General features: G+C 38.2%; 1 protein-coding gene across 2 annotated transcripts in view; it reads right to left on the bottom strand.

The window, feature by feature from the left end:
* LOC126367259 (uncharacterized) overlaps positions 1-21,595 on the bottom strand; it is a 48,142-nt gene that overhangs the window by 9,053 nt on the left and 17,494 nt on the right. Inside the window, exons 2-7 of one of the 2 annotated variants that reach the window (XM_050010679.1) lie at positions 17,188-17,335; positions 9,052-9,183; positions 5,772-6,425; positions 5,481-5,683; positions 5,294-5,393; positions 4,475-4,622 (exon numbers count right to left, since the gene is read on the bottom strand). In XM_050010679.1, the coding sequence (XP_049866636.1) occupies positions 4,475-4,622; positions 5,294-5,393; positions 5,481-5,683; positions 5,772-6,425; positions 9,052-9,183; positions 17,188-17,335 (1,385 nt within the window). The remainder of the gene's footprint in view (positions 1-4,474; positions 4,623-5,293; positions 5,394-5,480; positions 5,684-5,771; positions 6,426-9,051; positions 9,184-17,187; positions 17,336-21,595) is intronic. The other variant, XM_050010680.1, reaches the window with a different exon arrangement.

The raw sequence follows: 21,595 nt of genomic DNA, 5'->3' as shown, positions 1-21,595 counted from the left end.
AATTCATTGTCTTCAATACGTGACAGGGTGGAATCTCAACAGGACAAGAGAAAGGACTATGCTGATCGGTCACGTCGAGTCGGAGAGGAGTTCAAGGTTGGAGATCGTGTGCTGCTCAACACTCACCTGCTCAGCAATGCGGCTAAGACCGTAAGCTCGAAGTTTATTCCTCGGAGAGATGGTCCGTACATAGTGACTAGTAAGGTGAGCCCTACAACTTACCTTATTGCTCCGCTCGACGATCCAGGCAAGAATTTGGGAAGGTACCATGCTAAACAGCTGACACGGTATTTAGGACGCGACGATAGTACGCCGCCACGCCCTTTAAATCCTAAACGCAATCGCGGTCGCCCTCAGCGTCAACCTGTAGAGCCTTTAGATCACATTTTAGATCCTGTTGTTACAGTCGTTAGTGGGGATGTGCAGAGTGACCCTTCATCACCTCGGGACGTGCCAGTCCATGAACGGGGACGTACTCATGAACTGGGGGGGGGGGGAATATAGCGAGTGACACCTCTTTGGACCGTCCCCTCAGGGCGACCAGAGGCACCCTGCCCTGTCGTTTTCGCCAGTAGTTATTTCCTCCGCGCATATCCTTTATTTTATAATTATGTCATGTCAGTGTATGTAAACTCTTAGATAACATTTGCTCTACTTTATGGTTTGTTTCACCAGAACCTTAACAATTATCTTTTGTCTATGCGCTGTGCGCGGCCATATATTTTGTCTGTGCTCTATCTCTCTCTCTGTGGTATTGTTTTTTATATATCGGATGCGTGTGCGCGAATTTTATTAATTAATAAATAGTGTCTCACAGATTGGACTTTAACTACTGAACCCAAATAGACTAAAGTTTACATTTTAAACCCGGTCTTAATTTTTAGTCTTCTTTTTGTGATACCTAAGGCGGGTGTTTGAATTCAATTCCTTTCAGTAAGTAGTTATAAAAAGCTATATAGGTACCTAACTAAATAAATAATACGTCCCTACACTTATTACACAAACGGAAAATATTATAAAGTATACTACTTACAGACACACTTTGTAATAACCATTACACAAATCATTGTCAAAACTAACTTTACTATAAACATAACATAAATAGCCCACTAACACACAATATAACGTCCCACTGCTGGGCACAAGCCTCCCCTCAATCAACCCGAGGGGGTATGGAGCATACTCCACCACGCTGCTTCACTGCGGGTTGGCGGGAGGTATTTTTACGTCTAATAGCCTGGACGGAATATAATTAGTATCAGATTTGCAGACGATATTGCGGCACTGGCCAGTAATAAAGAAGACCTAGAAACCCTACTTAACACAATGAACACAGTTTTTGAAAAATACGACCTTAAAATTAATATATGTAAAACCAAAATTCTAACAATTTCCAAAACTCCAAAAATAGACAGCCAAATAATTAAGTTAAATAATATCCCGATTGAAAATGTAAAGAACTTTAAGTATCTAGGCAGCATAATAACGAATGACTCAAGATGTACTTTAGACGTTAAAACCAGAATAGCAATGGCAAAACAAGCTTTCCATAACAAAGGGTGCATATTCAAGGCTAGGATTGCCAAATCTATCAGAAAAAGATGTGTCAAAACCTTCGTATGGAGTATAGCCCTCTATGGATGTGAAACTTGGACACTGACACAGAAGGACAGAGAGAGACTCGAGGCCTTTGAAATGTGGTGTTGGAGGAGGATGGAAAGAATAAGTTGGACAGAAAGGGTTACAAATGAGGAAGTGCTAGTAAGAGTAAGGGAAAAGAGACAAATACTGAGAATTATTGAGGACAGAAGAGGCAAGATGATTGGACACCTAATAAGACACGACGAATTCATTAAAAACATCATAGAAGGAAAGCTAGAAGGAAAGAGAGGAAGGGGAAGACCAAGAAGAGCTTACATGGAACAGATTAAAGAAAAGGTTAACGCCGTGTCTTATAGGGAAGTCAAGGAATTGGCCTTTGATAGACTGGAATGGAAAATGCTACACCGACAAGAGCGTGGCTCTTAAATTGATGATGAGCCTGGACGGTTTAACGTGCCTTTCGAAGTACGGAATCAACTTATTTTTGCAGACAGTCAGGTGATTCATGCCTGTTAAGTCCTTACCAAACATAAGACAGTCTCACAAAATGATTTCGACAATGTCCCCATCGGGAATCGAACCCGGACCTCGAGATCGTGAGCCTAACGCTCTAACCACTAGACTACGGAACTTTAGTAAAATAACTAAATATATTTAAATAGTACACACTTTACTACACAAGTGAAAAATGTATCCTGTGGTACTTACGGATATACTTTATTATAAAAAAAGAAACAAGAAACATTTATTGAGAAGCTTGAAGATGGTTGGAGCTTTTAAAATATCATTAATCATCTACTTACATACCATTGCATAGTGTTGGATAAGTAGCGGTGTTTGAGTAATTCTTGACGTTATCTTGCCGCAAGTAATCTGAATACAACTTGCAACCGCTTCTTTTACGAAGGCCTAAGATGGATATGATGGACCATTATTATGAGGGCAGGTAACCAGTTTTATTTAATTTGGTTTAATCTTCTTCTATTGTGTGGGTTGTGAGGGATTACTAACCCCATCAACCCTGTTGTCAGGGTTACTATTGAACCGCCAAAGGCCCCTGACATGGCTCGTGTAACGACTACTAACTTGCATCAGTAAGTAGTAACCGGGACCAACGGCTTACTGTGCCTTCCGAAGTACAGATCATCCTACTTTCGGACAATCAGAGTCAGCCTGTAATGTCCTAACTAAAATAGGGATCACAAAGTTATTTTCGTGATATGTCCCCATTTGAACCCGGGACCTCCGGACCACAGAGGCTGTTATTCGGTTTAATTATTTATTGGTAGAAAAGCTAGGTCTGTGGAATTTTCGTGCATCTAAAGGTTTCTTGGAAGATATTGCTGCATGAGCAATAAGGCCGCTTGTTGTGTCTTTCTGTATCTTGTGTTCGTTGTGTAAAATAAAGTATGTTTTTGATAATCATTGACATAAGTCTTCAACGCGCGTCAAATGTTTTAAATACTGTTTCTGACTTAAGTTTTACTTTTAGTTTTAATAAAAAAAACAATTATAAACCTTCCTTCCTTCCTTTCCTTTTAATCTTCTTTCACCCTAAGGTTGCCTGGCAGAAATTGCTGTTTAGCAATAAGGCCGCCTATTGTGCTTATGTTTTATTCGTATGTTTATGTCCTTTATATGTTCTTGTGCAATAAAGTATTATTGATTGATTGAATTATGGTAACTAACATTACAATAATATACTTTTTAAACTAAAACCGACAGAGGGATTGTGTCCTCTAACATGATGGACTAATGTTATGGGCGATAGGCTGATCCCTTATCACCATAAGGTTCATCATATCCATCTTTGGACTTCGTATCAACAGTGGCTGCAAGTTGTCTTTGATTACTTGTGGCTCTGCCCACCCCATTAGGGATTACGGGCGTGAGTTTATGTATGTATGTATGTTAAACTAAAAGTGAAACATGTTGGGATGTAAAGTGGAGAACCTTTGATACGTAGCGTTTATAGCATTTTTTGAGGCGCGTTGAACTCTAATGTCACACAGCCACGCTTTTAATATTAGTGTAATAAAATGTAAAATAAAAATCATAAAACGTGCTGTCTGGAGTGTGGAAAAAAGGAAAAGAACATAAAAATATTTTAAGAGAAACTCTTGTAAGTACATTTACCAGTTTGTTCATGGCGTTAATGCTACGGGTATAATAAGTAATATAGTTAAGCACTGAATGTAGCTTTGTCACCAGAAACGATGGGATACCTTACCAAAAAAAAAAAAAAAAACTAGCGGTGAACATGTGTACAAGTATTGAAGTAAAGTTCAATCGAATTATTTGATGATTGGATACAATTTCGCTTGGCTGTATAAGTACATAGATCTACGTGTTCTCAGTGCTTGTTTTTTTTATTGGATGGCGATAAATTTGGCTGTAAGTATGTCATCTTCTAGTAACCTATGATGATTATTCCCACCCCAGTAAGCTTGTAGGCTTGTCGTAGTCTGTACTGTAACTAAATAAGCATACACAAGCACACACACAAGTAGTCAGAGGTACCTACATACATCACAAGATGAACTAAGTACCCACATTCGCCGAGCTTATTCTTAGACCTATGTGATAGGTGGTGAGCCGTATCGTTGTCTATAATGGTCTAGCGAACTACGAGTATGTTAGTGAAAAACCGCATCAAAATCGGATCATTAGTTTAGAAGATAAGTGATAACATTACTTTGCACAAACGCACACACAAACATCTCTCACCCTAAACGCGTATACCTGCTCCGTCCCGTCGTGGGTAAAAACTGCTCTTGAGATAAATTAATGACTCATTGGTGCAAGTCCGGTACCGGGTGTTCGAATCGGCGCTCCCCGAACTAAATAAACATAAGAATTGAAGTCTGCTCACCCTTTACGTCTAGTGGCGCGGCAGTTGCGTTCGTCTTCTCCGCCCGGACATTGCGGTGTCCCGTCGCATCTGGCTGCGCGGGACACGCAGGGAGATCCGGGACCACCACAACGGAATGCGTGCATAGGACACCTTTCCCCTGTACCATCTGAAAATATTTTTTTATCCAGTGATACTTATGATATAGGTAGCAAGAGTACATTAATGTAAGTATACGTATAATATATTACCAACACAGGTTACTATAGAAGTAGGGACCTACTTCTTCTCTCGTGAAGATTCTGAGATCAACGATCGACGCCAAAAACCCTGGAGTCAGGGTTATTATTCAGCCGCCAAAGGGGCATGTTCATGTAACGACTACTTAATAGTAACCGAGATCGATAGCTTAACACACGAAGCACAGAATGATCTTATTTTCGGACAATCCTGCAATGTCCGGAACAAACCAGGGACAGTCTCACAAAGTGATTTTTTTGTTAGACGGGGTCACATCACCGAGAATCGAACCCTGGACCGTGAGCCCCAATGTTCAACTACTGGACCACGACGGTCGTTAAATAAAGTAGGTACCTACTTAGTCTACGTTAAGTTATCAACAGTTATTTTAGTAAAAAAATGTTAGTAGATAATAAACTGCATTACCCATCATAAAAAAGATAAACCACAGCCTCCGCAGAAAAACAATAAACAAGGAAAGTTGTTGTTAATGACTCAACAATAAAAACCGTGGTTACTCACAATTTTACAGCTCGATACAAATGAAAGCAAAAAGAAAGAAAGGGGTGCAACGAAATGAATCAGTGCATAGATAGTTACCTTTACCAGTACCTTGACACTTTTCATCCGACCCGTCTGGGCAATCTTTGCGGCCATCGCAGACAAAGTACCAGCTTATGCACGTACCCGTCGAACGACACTAAAACAAGTTTGCACGCCATTTAAAGACCTCTTACAAATGTCTTTTGGAGCCTGAAGTTTGCACACGTTCTTAAAAAGCACTCACTTGAAATGTTCCAGGCAAACATCCTCGATTGCGAACGGAGCAGGCTGAAGTGGAGTTTGTTCGGTACGCACAATCGCAACGTTTGTTGACACACCGTGTGTAAGGGTCCACCAGATGACATTGCTGATCCGTGGCGCAGGGCATCCCGAGCGAAGCCGGCCCTAGGTCAATACCACTGGTTTCGGTACGAATGCGATGTTTATCTGTAATTACAATGCTAGTCGTAAAACGTCTACACTACCTAAGTAGCATCAATAAAACATTTTATTACTGATTTAGATTGAACCTGACCTTTCAACGAAGACTTCTTTTGATGACCAGATTTATGTGGCTTGCCTTGCTGCTCCTTAGGAGTCCCACTTTTTTTATTTGATTTTTTCTCTACAGAGGGTTGAGTTACGACTCTGTATATAGGCTGGTCGTTAGCATGCAAATTAGCAGTCATTTCGTCTACCCTTATAGTTTCGTTTGGTTCACCGTCCCTTCTATTTGAAACTGGTAGCCGTTTTAAAGGCTCTGCAGTCGGTACTTTCATGACCGCCTGCATTAAAGGACTATCTTCTTGCGTACTTAATACGTCATTGTTACTAGTATACATGGGAAGTTTACTTGGTTGGATTTCATCAGTATCTATGATAGTATTCGGTGGTCCGAATGGATCTTCAGATCCTGGATTAAGGTTAGCTGTAGGTTTGGGTGCTTTCTGAGTCATATCTACGGTAGATCCCTTGGTTGCGCCTACAACCACAGCGTCCTGCTCGGCTACTACGGCTTCAGGAGCATAAGTGGGAGGTTTTTGCGCAAAGCATTTATCACCAGTCTGCCTAAAGAACGAATTACATGAGCATCTCCCGAAAAGGTTTGGAATTACGAATTCGCAATGACTCTCCTTGTCCCATAAACGGCAGTGCTCGTTGCTATAGCAGACGTGTCCTGGCGGTGCGGCTGAAAAAAAAGATAAGATTTTACTTGACACATTAAGCGACGTTTTACGTGGGACATTTAACGACTGGATGTAGTAGGTACGACTTAATGATGTTCAAACGAGTTGTGCTATACTTTCAGTGTGTAGGTAATAATCTTGTCGACACTGACCGATGACCACGCGGTGCCATCACATGCTCTAGTAGTTCAGGTACAGTTGTAACTTGCTGTTTATGCACGACGACGTCGTAAATGTCGTGTGTTTTTACGCATACACGTTTTTGTTGTCGCATAACTGTTCACAAAATATACACTTGAATCTTGTGCATATTTTACATTAGGACATCGTGCCACGACAATTTGATTAAGTGTTGTGAATGTAAATTTAGTAATAGTAATATGATTGGCTATTATATGATAATCAAACAAAGAGGTACGTACCTACCTACTACACGCAAATAACTTTGGCTCGCTACCGACCCTAATAATACTCGTCATTTCGTATTAAACAATTGAGTAGATATTTATGATAACATCTTCCATCTTTAAATTAAAATTTCGTATTATATTTACACACATGCTAACTAAATACTTGTGATACTGGATAACATTATTGTTATTGAGAAATATATATTATATATAATATTGTTTTTGAAGAAGGTAGCGTGGAAAGTCCCTCAATGACTTTTTGCGTTTGATTGATATAGGTACTCAATTTGTATATTGCTAGTTTTTCTAAGATCAGCTGCATTATGTTAGATAATAATCAGAATACAATTTAACAGGTCAGATACTTACCTTTTTTTTTTGAAACTCAGAATTAAGACAACCTCAAACTCAGAATCTGACTGACCGCCTTGAATATTTCATAACTTTTACAATAGACACGCGCGTGTAAAGCGTATCAAGAATGACAAACAGTACTTTTGGATTAACAGCGCTCATACATGCTTCTTATCGTTATTTTATATGCCCACAGAATGTATGTAAGTAGCGTAATTCTCACAATAGCGAATAGCGAGCATAATACTGGCATTATGGGAATAATAAGAGAGATTCACACGAACCGGCGCTGCTGCGTTTGACAGAACAATCACCCTGTTTTTCTCAGGACAGGCCACCGCGATATATCTCGGAAATGACGTCTATTAAGAACTGAGCGTTATTGGGGAGATGTATAGGTACGGACTTGTTATGAAGTGCCACTGACATCGTTAGTTTCTCTAAGGCCAGTGTCAATGAAAGCCTGCTCTTTGAACTAGGGTTCCGAGAAATTCCCGCGCCGATTTTATCATTGACCTGCCTGCCGAGTCTTTGCACTCTGCCCCAGACAAGCAAAAAGTAATCGAAGTTTTGAAAGATTCCGTTTTTCAGTTTATTGAAATAGCCTCCGCAATTTATGAACTGTTAACCTTACAAACTGGATTGGTGTTTTGATAATTTAACACGATAGGTAATCAAATATTATAAAATGTATGTATAGGTATGTAGTGTTATCTCTTCACGTCTTTGGACCTAGTTGGATGGTGCATAGGCTAATTGCATATACCTACTTAATATATCAAGTGCCATATAACCGAAGCATACTATTTTAGTACAATTAGTTTTATAAGTACTTACATATAAAACGCGTTAGAACACATAATAAACTTCACGTGCTACTGCCCTCATAATCTATAAAATTGCTAAGTGAACAGAACTAGTTGGTAGCCTTACACGGTTCTTTAGCTATAATGTTTTGCCGATATTTAAAAAGCATGCTTAATTTTTTAGGCTTTATCGCGAAATTCTTCAAAATCTAAATGGTCTTGACACTGTAATCTCGACTTTCATCATCCACTTGCTTTATAGAATTATGCGCCGGCTTATCGCATTCGACACAGTGGTCGCCGTGACTTTACCGAATCGGCGGCATGAGTCTCTATGGCGAGACGAAACCGAAAGTAACGCGCTTATTATAAACGTATTTACTAAAGACTTCTAGGCAGATGTAGTTATGTTCCGATTTAAGGTTGCCTGGAAGAAATTGCTGCATGAGCAATAAGGCCGCCTGTTGTGCTTTTCTGTATATGCTGTCCTTATCTCTGTATTTTGTGTCCATTGTGCTCAATAAAGTATTTTATCTATCTATCTAAGGTGTCGGGGTACTCCAAACAGTCTGCCTTAATGAGCATAGATAATGATGTGTGGTCAATGTAGAGTCTTTATTGCATAATTTGATTTTGTGGACTTTGGGTACAAAAGTAATCAGTTCAATTCCTACTCAATTCTCGAGAATTAGACCATACCATATCTCAACCATGCAATTCGCATTACACTTACATTTATCCTATTTCGCGTTCAGCGATCTAAAAAATTAACAACAACGGTCGCTCCGTGATGGTGGGCGTTCAGTTTACCCTATTCTAATACGAATAGACGAATACAACGCCACTCTCCGCAAAATACTTTTCCTTTCAGCTAATAATAGAAAAATATCTCTTTTTAGACTAGAACAAGTGATTAAATCTGCATTCCATGGATAAAGTTATCCTAGACATGTAGGATCGCAGCGGTCTCACGAAAGTCTTATTATAACTGGTGCCTGTCATTTTGCGATGGAGAAATGCCAATTAACAATAGATTGGGAGCAAAGATTGATACTTACGAGATAGGCAGGTATGCTTCCTGAACTGTAGATGGCCGTCCGTGCAGCGGCAAACGCCTTCTAAACATGCACTGTAGGCTACCTTCAGTGTACATTGCTCTGACACCACACATTCCGATCCCAGTAGAGTAGCTGAAACAAAAAAATACAACTTTTATTAAGTGATATAAGTAAGCAGATTTTTTATACGAGGCCAATCAAAGCAAACGATAGCGATCTAGAAACAATTCGTGACATGGTTGCAAATTAAAAGCTGTCAAAAGTAATTAAAATGTTCATCAAGCGACTCATCTCCCATTCAACTTTCGTTTACATGATATGATTAAAGTGTTACGCTTTTCAACCCAATAAAGGTGGACAATCAACAGAGTGACAAGTTCACGACCCCACGGAGTGCGACCTATTTGATTTCAAGTTCACCGTTAGAGGCGTGGCCAGCGATTTGCATCCAATGGACGTGTTTTCCTGACAATTTATTTTTATTTATAAGGCACTGGAACAGTTTCTACGAACAAACGTTACAGGAAGTTTTTAAACAAAATAATTGTAGGTACTGTGTAATCGATGTGTAAAATTGTTTTCCTAACTTTCGAATGTTGAATGAGTTTCTGACTGTCACACCTGTTTAATTGCCTTCGTTTTAAGGAAATTACTTAGTGGCTGATGAACAATTAATATTCATGAAATTGACACAGTCGAATAAACATGAACGATTTACAAACGAGACCCCAGTGACCAGGGAGTTCCGCGTGACGATCTAATTAATGTCTAACACTTACTGAATCTAACAACCGACACCAGTTTGAATTATTACGGGAAATTGAGCTTGAAATAATCTGCATTCTTGTTTAGAAATTATAGGCACTATTGATTTCTCTTAAAACTTTTAATCTGGTTATTAATTGCAATCTATTTAGAATGTCGGCGGAAATTATCATCTGATTAGATAAAGTATAGAGCCATTAACTTACAAGACGTTATCATGGTATTTTTAATCGCTGCTGCACACGCTTTTATTTAACAATTTCGTTATCAATACTGCTATTTAGAGTACTTATCTAAACAATTGTCTTGACACATTGATCTCAATAACATCGATACAAGGTGGGCAATGGTTTATTAGGTTTGGCACGGAACAGACGCCGTGAAACCGAACGATATGCGTGACTTTTCGATTTCTAATCGAAGATCATAATCTGGTATACAAAGTCAAGGTCGATTCGATTCACCGAGCCCAAACTTTGGGTGTCCGATTTTTCAGTATCGGAATCGTGTCACTATCTCTTCATGCGATAGTTGTCTCATATAGATCTCAATGTCTGCCCATATAATTCTGAGAACACGAACCTTTTATAGCCCGCGGGCCTTCTATCTTCATAACGGTTAGAGTCATAGGTGCCCTAAATCTCCTTCTACGAATAGGTACTACACGGGAACATGACCACGCTAAGTACGATTTTGAAATTGATATTATCGTGAGCAGGTGCATTATGTAAATCATAGCATTACAGACAATAAATATTGAAAATGTAGCAGTATCTTATGATATTCCCTTCGAATAAGAAAGTTGACTTTGGACATGACTTTAGTTAGTAACAAGTCGCAGCTTGATGCTGTGATAACTTTAAATGTTTATACTTGGTACCGTTGATGACGTTTTCGTAAAACGGCGAAAGTTTTATGTAAATACGTAGTTATCTCGAACAGAATTGTTAACAAAGTGTTGTGCGAAATTGCTTTGAGAACTCCACACATAGGAAATGTGAGATATTTTTTGTTGGTACACTTGTCTTGCAAACGGAGATCTGTCATTAGTGTTCAGCTAGCATGAATCAAGAGTGAGTGAATCGGTTTCTTGAAATCCGTCAGTTGTCGGATGGCTACCTACTCGTTATGAATATCTGGGTTAATGGGTGTACACTATTGTACCACGGGGAGAAAACATCATGTCATGCTCACATACTCGTAAACGTTAGCTAGAAAACTGTATGTAACCCCTCATCTAATATTAAACCGGGTAAAGCCTCTAACGGCGGAAAATTGAGTGGGACAGAGCCCAAACTCATCAGCGAACTTTAATGAAATTGCTACTAACATCATATCAAAAATTATACTCGTTACTGGTTTAACATACCTTACTGTACTTACCTACAGTAATTTATAAGTAATATTACTTATTACTATCAGGCATTAAACAATCATCATACGCACTTAATCCTAGTGCAACATGTTATATAAAACATATCTAAAAGGTCTCTAATCTACTTCTGCGACAAATCAAATGCTATTTGAACTGCCTACCGTCGTCTGTTTTTCCAGCTCGTTATAATCTGGGAGTCTTTAAGGCTAGAGTAAATAGGCATAAGCGTGACCTATGATGAGAGATTATGGTCGAACGCGAGCCTTTCATCATCATCTTCCGTCCCGTTTTTCACAAGGTCCGCTTACCCAACCTGAAGATTTGACAGGTTCGGTTTTTTACAGAAGCGATTGCCTGTCTGACCTTCTAACCCGCGAAGGGAAAACCAGCCTAATACAGGTTAAGTCACATACCTCCGAAAATGCATTTCTCGGGAATGTGGATGCGTGTGTGAGCCTTTATTTTATTAAAAAAAAATCATACTAAATACCAGCATGGGATACAAAATGTACTCAAGTATATATATCTATACTAAGATATATAATATAATGTCCTTTCTAGCTCAGACCACACCTGAACATTTTACCGGCAAGGGTGTACCTATTGTTATCTAGTAATTATTCAAGTTCATTTGCATTCTCACAATTTCTATTGCATGTTAAGTAAGTAGTTAATTACGATTACGAAATAAACACGGAATATATTGATCAGGTTTATTTATGAGGTTTTGAAATGAACATCAAAAGTATTCAGGGAAACCTTCATAACTATGTAGGTATATATATACGTATATTTTGATAACGCCTGATAAATAACGCCTGATTTTATAAAGTAGGTATAATTCTTGTTTTGGTGTTCTTATTGTCTGTAAAAGATCTGTAGGTATACGTACTTACTTCATACAACATGCCATCCACAACTCAACATACAGACACCTAATTTACTCAGACGTTCCACATCATAGCATTCTATGTACAGCTGAGTATGTTAATGGTAGGCCTCTGTGAGAACTAATAACTCTATTTGTATGTTTGCATTTACAGTTATTAAAAAGCTATAATTATTTGCAATGCATCATCTCATGGGGCGTTGAGACGTCAGTTATTTGCAGTCGTGGTGTACCGGCTTGCTCACGCTTGGCATACTGACCAGCAGGCCTAGTGCTTGACGGGACTTGACGGGGCTTGACAGTTTGACAGCCCCCCGTCTAGACTTACCACGGACTTACTTGCACTTTGTGCAGACTCTACCGACTCTACTAACAACAGCCTCAAGAAATGTCTTTCACTTTTATTTTAATATAAATCCGTTGAGTTTTTAGCGTGTTGTTGAGTCTTATTTATAATCGGGTTATCGCTATCGGTTGAAATAAATGCATTATTTTCATTATTATAACTAAATAAGCGTGAAGAAATATAGCTTGAAGCCTGTTTAAAATTATCGTTTATTTGATAGAGTTTATTCTAAGAACACTAGAAAATATTTAGGAATAAAAAATGTCTTAGGTAGATTCACTTTTTACGCTTTAGGTTTATATTTAATTAGTTATCTATATACGGTAATTTGTAATTCAATAATCGTAAGTTTATGAATTATTTCTCATTGAATACATACTTCATCTATATTACTTGCTAGGAACCTTTCTGCTGTAAACCCTCATAATATTTTAATAATATTGTAAAACTTTATTACGACATAAAACTGTCGTGCATTCGTCCATAATAGTTTATTATATTACTTATAGGCAACATAAAACGTGAAGTGTGATGATGCAAACTTCAATCTTCAAATACACATGATTGAATATTAAATAGACTATATAGGTATCTACTACCGTTTTGCCATGCACAGGTTTATATTATAGCTGGTAACGCCAGATGATTAGTTTATGGTTTTTTTTAGTAGATTATTCTCCATGTAGTTATTCTCTCTTGTAGCAACAAGACAACCGACAAGACAAGACAAGAGCGTGGCTCTTAAATTAGTGATGTGATTCGTTTATTACTTTCAGGATAGATATAATGGATACAGCAGAGAAAACAGACCTATCTCAGTCCTAATCTCAGATGGGAATGGTGGTGGTAATCCCATTCAGTCGGTAATATAGATTCTTTGTGGTGGTTGCGTGAACCTACCTCTACTACCGGTGATAGACTACCACTGAATTCGAATTTTATTTTAGAATTCATGTTTAGATCTACTGGTTTTCCCTTCGGGTCGTAGGGTCAGACTGGTAGTCGCTTCTGTAAAAAGGGGACCTGTCAAATCTTAAGCGGACTTCGTAATATGAGATAACATAACGCTAGAGAGATACGAGTAATGATGGTTGTGCTACTAATAATACATTTATAGAGGTACTATCTAAACTATTTGACAACGAAAACAATTTTACTTTTGACGTTACGATTACATAAAGTTCCTAAGAATTTTAAACTGGCAACAGCTTCATCACACCATCATGAACGTTTTTGCATTCCAACTGGCCATTTATATGCATTAAGAACCTACTTAATGATAACCTTATATTATAAAATGAATATTAAAGGTAGGTTACATACGCAAGCGGATATAAGTGAGACGGTTATGATTGTTGATAACGTGAGTTTCAGGTTGCTGTTGCCTAGCGACTAGCGGGCCCATCCTGGTATGTCGCCGGACTGGGCAAGTTGCCACGGGTTGCAAGTATGCCGCATCCGTACTACTATAGTTACTAGTTCCTAGCCCGTGCGTTTATATGACCTTAGGTATTTATATGGCGACTTAGGGCAGCTACACATGGCGTGAAGCGTACTCGAAACGGCGGCGGCGCGGTATGTTTGACAGTTACAACGACGTAGCACACTGAAGACAATTATTGCTGACATTTCTTTGCTTATGTCGAGAGTCTCGAGTACAGAATAGGGGTTCCTTAGTCGATAGACCAAGCTAACTGGGTTTCAACAATTATCGTTATTTATTCTACTGCATAGGTTGGTAGCGCTTGGTAGGCAGTCATTAAATTATTTTTAGTTTATCGTATTTGACAGTGTTTAGATTTCTAAAATCTTTGCCAAACCGTTGGGTTTTTTATAGTTAGCACTTTCGTCTTACTATACTCGAAATAAATTCATAAAACGAATGTCTTCTCCAACCTGCAGCTGCATTAAAGCAACACCTAAGTATGTGCGTAAGTATATAGGCACTTATATAGGTTATAACTATCTGCTATAATGCTTATTCGCAGGTCTTAGTCATAGAATAGCTGACCCGAGCTTTAGAGGTTTATACTGGGTTTATACGATTTATATTGCGCTTTTGACTCAATGACAGCTCAGTTGGTACTGCGCTTACTCTCGGCCAAGAGGTTGCGGGTTCAATCGTGAACCTGCTCTAACGAGTTATTCAGACGGATTTATTAAATTATTAGTGAATGAATCCATAAGAAGCCTTTCTTCAATCTGAGATATGTCGTAGCATTTGCCTCGTTTTATTTCACATACAGTCTGTCTTAAAAAAAACAAGAAGACTGCCCATTTTGTTTATGATTTCTGTGAATATGTAACGTATGTTTTCTGTGTACGGTAAAGTGTACGTAATGTATTACAAACCGCGATATTCATAAACTACATTATTTTTCATTTCGTTCGTTCGTAAACAGCCTATATACGTCCCACTGCTGGGCACAGGCCTCCCCTCAATCAACCGGAGGGGGTATGGAGCATACTCCACCACGCTGCTCCAATGCGGGTTGGTGGAGGTGTTTTTTACGGCTAATAGTCGGGACCAACGGCTAATAGCCGGGACCAACGGCTTAACGTGCCCTCCGAAGCACGGAATCATCTTACTTTTTCGGACAATCAGGTGATTCAAGCCTGAAAAGTCCTTACCAAACAAAGGACAGTCTCACAAAGTGATTTCGACAATGTCCCCATCGGGAATCGAACCCGGACCTCCAGTCGTGAGCCTTACGCTCTAACCACTAGACCACGGAGGCTGTTACTATTTTTCATTTAGGACTACTTTATTTCTATCTCTATAATCAGAAACTCGACGCCCCTGTACAAATCAGAATGACGACTAATTAGGCAATAAAAAAACGAGCGACTCGGCAAACATAGCACTGTGTGACAGCTATAATCAGTAAGAGCCGTTGTTATCCACCCATGATCCACTTGCTCTATTTGGGCACTTTCGGATATTGGACAAAGAAAGTGTGGCGAGCGTGGGATTAGGACGGTCACAATAAAATCACGAAGCTCCGATAGTATCGCGTCCAATTCTGAAAACGATATCGTGCATTTGCGTCCGGATGACTTCAATTTGATAAAGTTTAGTCTAGACGGTTCATCCGATATGCTGGGACTGTAAAGTCTTATTTTTACTATGTATTGCCTTACAAGATGTAGGTTTGGAAGCTTGCAAACTGTAAGTGCTCTAGTTTTAAAAATAAAATACCAAGTTGTGTCGTTTTCGATATTGAAGTTATAAAAGAATGACATTCTTTGGGATGCAACCATTTTTGTGTTCGCATAACTACTGCAATTTTATTGGTAAGTATTTTGCCAAGTTTTATTTCCTTTCTATAATTAGATATCGAAAGTCTATATTCTCAGGGTCTTTGGTTATTCGTCGTCATCATTAACTGGATTCATTGACTATACCTACCTAAAGCACTTACTTATGCCTGCGACATAGATACATGCAACTTACCTATATTGATTGAACTACTTATAGGTAACATCACTAATTTAAGAGCCACGCTCTTGTCGGTGTAGCATTCCATGGAGAATGGAGTAGCATTCTACTTTTTAGGGAAAAACAGAGCAGTGGTTTCCCTCTTCTGCTTCTTCTACTTATAGGTACCTAATAAAAACAAAACCCTCTTTTTGCTTCTCCGTAGAGGGGTAATTTTAACTCTGCCAGGTGCTGTTTTAACACGCGTAAAGTCCCAATTATTTGTCCGAACGTAATTGATACCTATTGATTGTTGATCGACAGCCTTACTAATTAATTCAAAGCTTGAACAGTGAAAGTAAATTAACCACGAAATTATCTATTGTATTTATTTGTTAAACTATTTGCAAGGAACAAGTGAAGTGATGCTTTTGTTTGTTTGATTGATGTTTTATTCACAAATTGCGGTGTTTGTATGAGTTAGGTATCTATTATTGGAAAGCGATGATTTCAATACAAAAGGTAATTCCGGGTGGTTTATGTTAAAAAAAGTTGATATTGAACGTTCAAGTGAAAGTCGGTCCTTGCCGCAAATGATGATCATTAAGTTACTGCTTCTAAAAAGTGAAAACAAGAAGAAATTGTCAAATTGTGTGAATTTGTATAAATAAGTAGGAAGTTTATGTTCTCAGTCGGACTTTTACGAGGTATGACCATTAAATAAAATGACAAGAAGTCAAACGGAGCTATCATCATTATGGCTAATGTCTTTACCAAAACAGAACGTAGAGTACTTTGAATTTGATTTATTTATAAGATGATTAAAAAGTATCATCAGGGATGCAACTACATACTTTCACTAGTTACAGGTATGTAGGTAACCACAAATTCATAACCATTACTTTATATTTCTATCGTGTGGGTTATGGGGGGAGGGAAGTGGATTATTAAACTTATCAACCCTGGTGCCGGGGTAACTACTGAGCCGCTAGAGGCCCACGACATGGATCATCTAATGACTACTTATTTACATCAATAAGAAGTAACCGGGACCAACGCCTTCTTCTTTCGAAGCGCGGACTTTGTACTTCATTTGATGTTTAGGAACGAAAAGAAACATTGTTTTCCATACCTACCCATAATGTTTGTCACCTGTTTCTGACATGACTCAAATATCAAAAGTGGTTGCAGGTTTTATGTTGTAAACAGAGAACAAAAGCCATATAAAGCTACAGCTTTACCTTTTTTTGAAGTACATCTCAATAGAACGAGAAATCCTGGATGAGAGCTTTTTATGAATTAAATTAACCTGCATTTTATAAAACCGCAAAAAGTATGCTTACATTCCAGGCAAGTAGAGTTGTCAACGCGAGCGTAGTACGGTTGACAAGCGCACACGCCTCGGTTGCAATGCGCATACGCAACGTTGCAGTCCGCATTGGACCGACACTGTGCACCCAGCAGGGATGCACTGCCTTCTGCTCGCACGACCTAAAAAAAGAAGAAATATACAATGAAAAATGCACATGGCAAGTCGAGTAGACGTACTAGAAATGCATGCTATGCATTTCAAAAGAATTTCTTAATGGAATATTTTCTTTTCAAGTACAGGCAAGAACGCGTTTAGCTTGCCGGAAATTCCGTAACATCATGTTAGGAGTTAGTGAAGATTAAAAATCTTTTGTTTTTCTGTTAGATCTTAAAAAACTATAGACGATGTGTAGATGTAGACTTAATAAACTATAGACGTTATTTTTGCCTTTAAGATAAAATGCAAATGATGTCTCTGTGTTGCTCTCAGTGTAAATTTAAAACACGAGTGTATCCTGCATAAGTAATATTATGGGTTGTTTGTTTATTATAGTTCGTTCAATGCACACGAATACTTGTTAATGACTTAGTATTAATCACGCCGTAAAGCAAGAACAGAGCAGTCCGAACCTGCGACTGTGTCGGTATTTCGGTTTTATGCTATTTTTTACATTTCATGTTGGCTATTTTTACCTGTTTTACCAGGCCAATGTACTTGCACCAACCACTTTACACGTCGGCCTTGGTAAGCTTTCAACTTTATAAATCATCCCTCAAGAAATAAAATGAAACGACAGCAGATGGTTGCTTCTTGGCGGTTACATTAATCAACGTTTGATGGATCTTGAGGCCTATGTAAGTCAGCTAGTTCAGGTTAGATCATACTTGCAAATTGTAGTGACGAATCTTGTTGTCTTCGTGTATTATGAGGATGTCCGTTACACCTACTCGACGATTCATCATCGAAAACAGCGAGTTTCATGAATACCGTAATAACTATTCGCGTTGCATGGCCCGTACAACTCCCAGTTGAATGTTTACTCCGCAGCACCCTATCGACCGATATTAATTTTTTACGACATCGTTCGATATCGCTGTAAGTTATTCAAGCTCCGGAAACATGAAATTATTCAGTATTCAGCAAGGAAGAAGGGTCCGAGTACGATATGTTATTACATAATTCATGAGAGAGCCCGTTTTGTTGAGTTATCAACCGCTTTCCGACTCGGGGAATTAAAACGGATAGCTGTAAATATAAATGTCGACCTCTATGTTGTACTGGTTAAGTAACATGATCACGACCACATCGGATTATCCTGGGATCATTTTCCGGATGGCTTAAATCAGAAACGAAATGTTCTAAATTGTTCAGGGTTCAGTTATGTGATCATTGATAACAATGTGGACCAGCGGTAGTGCTCCAAACCACTACCTGATGACGACAGAAATAGTATCATTTTTTGTAGATATAGTGTGAAGCAGGTATCTATTTATAGGTGGACGTGGTAAAGCAAAATATGAAACCTTAATGTCAATGCGAAGAGCCGAAAATTACAGGGTAGATCGTACATCATGAATAACACAGTGACCCATATCCATCTACCAAAATTTTGACTAGATCATTATCTTGTCTGCTAAACAAGCAGTTGCAAAAACGTAAGCAATGATGCGTTGATTGCGGTCACACCAATTGTGTGGAGGTAATCGCACAAATTATCGTCAAAACTCTATGTAGGTTCATCGCTGACAGGTGATGAAAGTATCGTATGATAGAGCTATTATAAAAGCGGTTCTCTTTGTTGGTACATTATGGATATTACGGTCATTCTCTTGCAATTTGTACTTCAACTTAAGTTCTTCTCGTTGATTATGAAGGTAGGTAATATTAAAAATATTAATTTCTGAAGCATGTATATTTGTATAGGTACGTATGCATGCAATATTTTTTCTACTACGTTCTTAGCAAAGAACTCAGCATGAAAACATGTGACTGTCTAAATGAAAATCTGGTGCAAATAATTTATGACCCTAATTCGAGCAGGCTAGGCAAGCTTGTATAACTAGGTTCCAGACTAGCCTAGAGCATGATATGCGTAAATGACCGGGCTGGGTAGCTCTCATCAATTTCCTGGTAAATCAGCAACATGAGGTTCACGGACACGGTACCCGGGACTTCGTGCAACTTGTTACCGTGCAATTTGGAATTCTTCGCTATTTACTATGGGGAAATCTTTGGATACGTTATTGAGGCCTTTCCATCTTGCTATTAAGTATTAACCACGTTTCGTGTGAGCTTATAGATTCTGAACATCAACTTAGCCCTCTATTACCCGTATTACAAAGGAGAGAAATCGTGTTGTTCTTATCTACGAACACAGTATGCGTGTCTTAAATGATTCCATGAAACTTTTCTCGTTTGTTACTGTTTTTACTATTACGAGAATATCGTAACGCGAATTCTTTGGAAAACCAAGATAGAAGTGAGATGATATTAGAAGAATGATTCGTACAATGCGATCAACAAGAACAAAAGTGTAAGGATTTTTTATTGGTAACAATTATACCTTTGTCTTCTTTCTTATAATAGTTAAGAGTCGTTAAAATTTCAACATGGACGATTATAATTTACACTAATAGATATTACCTCACAGTAAGTAATAGGTCAATACATAAGTAGGTATATTTTAAATACTGTTTTGTGTTGATATAATTTCACATCAGGTACCTACCTAGTAGACAAAAGCGAGCGTGATAAAGTAAGTTGCATCTGATTCATGCCTATCTTTGCATCTGAGATCTTAAAAAAACACATTAACTTCGTGTCCACATGCACAGATCATATCATACGCATGCACAGACGTTCTTATACTGTCAAAGGTGTAATTTACTCATTCCGTGATGACACAACACACGTCAAATTATGCTTTATAATTACCCTACTGAGATAATATCTTCAGAGCAAATGAAATGTGAATTTTGTTATTATTGTAACCACGAGAGCGTGAACAGTACGGGCTTGTTTGTTTCATACACTTTCTTGATGGTGGGACCTATAGGTACGTTGGCATTTTTACGTAAATCTCAGGAAGTGTTCAGATGACTCCTAAATTTATTTTTATCACCAAAATGTAGGTATGTTTCGTTTCCTGGTACTTTTAATCGAAAAAAATGATGCAAACAGCTGTAGCAACGGTATCGACACTACAGAATATTATACCTACTTCCTACTCGTAAAAGGCAGGTACTTAATAATTAAATAAGTGGGTATGACGCAACTTATTAAAGTCGTGAACAAAAATAAAATACTAAGTAATAAATATATAGTAACAAATAAAAAGAATTCGTAGGTAGGTAATTCATTATAGATTTATAACGATAAAGTAATATTTTGGGTACCTTATATGTATTTTGCTATTCAAATAAGTTTCCAGTAGGTAAAGGGCTTCTGAACCTACGCGATATAGTTTGAGAACCTTGCTCTACAAGACATAACGTAATGTCTTCGGCGACATTGAACTCGACAAAAAGTTAACTGTATCTGTATACGTTGAGAAAGCTCCGGTGCAATGTATACTAGCAGTTTAGTAACTAAAATAAAATAGTAAGGGGCCAGGGAAGGTGATTATAAGTAACAGCCTACTTTGATGCACTTATGCAAATATTTTAACTCTACTAGCTAGAGTTGGAGAAATTGTTACTTATACTTTAGAATTTTATTGTTATTTATTGATTGTTAGAGTCTTATCGTCTTCAGAATGAAAATTAAACGTAAAATTTTAATAACATAACATAAGCTCACGACTACATCCAAATTGGGGTTGTCAGAGGTACATCCATCACAATATGAACCAAGTACCCACACCTCGACGAGGTTTCCTCTAATTTTGTTTATTATAATATCGCAAATATATCCGTTAATCTATGACAAGCCGCGGGGCGATATGTGGAGAAGTGTGAACTTAATATTCCTATAACGATATACACTAATGTTTCTACTAATAGGGCAGACAACTTACTTATGGTTGTTGCAGCAACATGAACGTATGAGTATGTATATATGCGATAAATCAGGTCGTCCAAATGAAGTTGTATAACTGCTTGAATACGTATACAATAAACATATCAGGCTTAGGTCTGTGCCGACGTTCACCCACGGGACATGATGAGAATATAGTCAGGGCCGTAAATATCGCCTTAGAGGTTTAGGAACCGCGAATTTATTATGCGTGTTGCGGTATAAACAGTTACTAAGGGCGATGGGTTAAGAATTGGAATGTACGTTTATGCCAGAAAGGCAATGCGGTAAATATTCTGTAAAACACTAGCGGAGGCTCATGAATTATTTGGGTGGCCGTAATTTTACCAGACTAAATAAAGCCTCCATCATTATAAAAGCGGTCACGATGCGAGCTCTGCTTACAGTGGTTGTATTGTATCTAC

Source organism: Pectinophora gossypiella, chromosome 6, assembly GCF_024362695.1.
Source record: "Pectinophora gossypiella chromosome 6, ilPecGoss1.1, whole genome shotgun sequence".
Taxonomy (NCBI): Eukaryota; Metazoa; Arthropoda; class Insecta; order Lepidoptera; family Gelechiidae; genus Pectinophora; species Pectinophora gossypiella.
Note: the sequence above shows the minus strand (reverse complement) of the source record. Positions and strands in the feature narration are given on the sequence as shown.